The following is a 2,500-nucleotide window of genomic DNA, read 5'->3' as shown; positions in this document are numbered from 1 at the left end:
CGAATTCAACGACAGATCCGATCCTGTAAAAATATAGACTTGAATATTTCTTACTAAATCTACTTTATGGTATTCAATACTTCGAATATTGATTTCTAAATCTAACTTGTAGTATCGAATCCCATGAATATTCATCTCTAAATTCAACTTGTGGTATCGAATGCCATAAATATTTCTTTCTGAATCTAATTTATGGTATCGAATACATAAATATTTTTTTCTGAATCTAATTAGTGGTATCGAATGCCATGAACATCTCTCCTTCTAAATCTTATTTTTTTTGGCATCGAATTCAAACACAAATCTACTCTTACGACATCCAACTTTCATCTTATACATCTCCATTTCTCTAAATCTAGCCTGCGGGTATTCAGTTCAAAAACAAATTCACTTGTCTAACGTGTGTGTCTCTGTTTCTGTGTGTGTGTGTGTGTGTGTGTTTGCTTCTGTGTGTGTGTGTGTGTGTGTGTGTGTGTGTGTTTGCTTCTGCGCGCGTGTGTATGTGTATATGTGTGCGTCTCCGTCTGCGTCTCCGTGTGCGTCAGCGTCTGTGCGTCAGTCAGTCAGCCTTCATCATCTGCCTGACATCCACCTCAAACCCCAAACCCACATCCAACGGACAAACCAGCAACGCACATGTCACCATCGATCCATCCGTCTTGACTGAAGGCGTTGAAGGCGGCAGCGACCACGTCATCGTCGTCGGAAGACCCGCTGTTCCTCTCCGCGAACATCTGCAGCAGCATCGTGAAGTTGATGGGCGCCGGGGCTTCTCCGAGCATGTCCTCAAGCTCCTTGTCGGTGGCGATCTTGCCCACGTCGTCGAAGACCTGCAGGTGGTTGGAGGGAGAGCCGTCAGCACGGGGGTTTAAGGAGGCGTTAGGGATGCTACAGGGGGCAGATATCGAGGGTTAGAAGGGAGTATATAGGTGCTGAGAGTAGAGGTGCTGAGAGTATTATGAGGTGGCTGAGAGTATTATGAGGTGGCTGAGAGTATTACGAGGTGGCTGAGAGTATTATGAGGTGGCTGAGAGTATTATGAGGTGGCTGAGAGTATTATGAGGTGGCTGAGAGTATTATGAGGTGGCTGAGAGTATTATGAGGTGGCTGAGAGTATCATGAGGTGGCTGAGAGTATTATGAGGTGGCTGAGAGTATTATGAGGTGGCTGAGAGTATATGAGGTGGCTGAGAGTATTATGAGGTGGCTGAGAGTATCATGAGGTGGCTGAGAGTATTATGAGGTGGCTGAGAGTATTATGAGGTGGCTGAGAGTATCATGAGGTTCTGTAATAAGAAGGTCTGTATTTTATCTGAAGTTGTTGCTTGGGAGTATGTGGTACTGGATCTTATTATATTGGAATATATATACACATAGGGGCAGAGAGAGGGGGGAAGAGAGAGAGAGAGAGAGAGAGAGAGGGGGGGGTAGAGAGAGAGAGAGGGAGGGGGGCAGAGAGAGAGAGAGAGGCAGAGCCAGAAAGAAAATAGAAAAGAAAAATTGAAAGAAGGGAAGTAAGAAAGAGCTCTCCCCCCCCCCTTCATCCCAGGCGCCCCGAGAGCGACCCCTCCGTCACTCACCGCCCGGAGATCGGACTTGCCGATGATGCCGTCCTTGTCTCGGTCCATCATCTGGAAGCCTTCCTTGAACTCGGCCACTTGGCGCTGCGTGAACATGTCGAACACATTAGAGCCGGTCTTCTTGGCCTTCTTGGAGGAGGACTTGCGAGAGGAGGGCTTCGAGGAGGCGGGGGTGGCGGCGGGGGTCACGGCAGGGGAGGGGGCGGGGGCAGCAGGCTCAGGGGCGGGAGCAGGAGCAGGAGCCGGGGCAGGTTCCTCTTCCTTGACCTTCTTCTTCTTCTTTACTTTCTTGTCGTCCGCCTGTTGGGAGAGAGTACTTAGAAGGCCGATATGTGTCCAGTGTGCACTACGTAGACAATAAGGCCATAAAGCGTATACGTTTAATGTCTACGTAATGTGCAGGACGTAAATTTGAAAAGCAAGGGAGAGAGTACTTAGAAGACCGATATGTGTACAGTGTGCAGTACGTAGACATTTAAAGGTATAAAGCAAGAGAAAAGTACTTGAATTGATGTCTACACAGTGGAAGGTGTATATTACGTAATGTGCAGGACGTAGCTATGAAAAGTATATAGCAAGGGAAAGGGTCTTAGAAGGCCGATATATACGTAGTGTGCAGTGCATAAACATGAAAGCTATAAAAGGAAGAGAAAAGTACTGAAATTGATGTCTACACAGTGAAAGGTATATATGTACTGTGCGGTACGTAGATTTGAAAAGTATATAGCAAGGGAAAGGGTCTTAGAAGGCAGAAATATGGACAGTTTGTAGTATGTAGACATTAAGGCTATAAAGCAAGAGAAAAATAATTAGGATGATGTCTACACAGTGGAAGGTATATACGTAATGTGCAGTACTTAGACATGAAAGGTATGTATGTAATGTGCAAATACTTGAAAAGTATATAGCAAGGGAAAGGTA

At 46.0% G+C, this 2,500-nt stretch overlaps 1 protein-coding gene across 1 annotated transcript in view; it reads right to left on the bottom strand.

Moving 5' to 3' along the window:
- LOC119584524 (myosin regulatory light chain 2-like) overlaps nt 1-2,500 on the bottom strand; it is an 11,034-nt gene that overhangs the window by 3,399 nt on the left and 5,135 nt on the right. The window contains exons 2-3 of the mRNA XM_037933184.1: nt 1,580-1,879; nt 637-830 (exon numbers count right to left, since the gene is read on the bottom strand). Of these exons, the coding sequence (XP_037789112.1) occupies nt 637-830; nt 1,580-1,879 (494 nt within the window). The remainder of the gene's footprint in view (nt 1-636; nt 831-1,579; nt 1,880-2,500) is intronic.

Source organism: Penaeus monodon, chromosome 18 (genome assembly GCF_015228065.2).
Source record: "Penaeus monodon isolate SGIC_2016 chromosome 18, NSTDA_Pmon_1, whole genome shotgun sequence".
NCBI classification, from domain to species: Eukaryota; Metazoa; Arthropoda; class Malacostraca; order Decapoda; family Penaeidae; genus Penaeus; species Penaeus monodon.
Note: the sequence above shows the minus strand (reverse complement) of the source record. Positions and strands in the feature narration are given on the sequence as shown.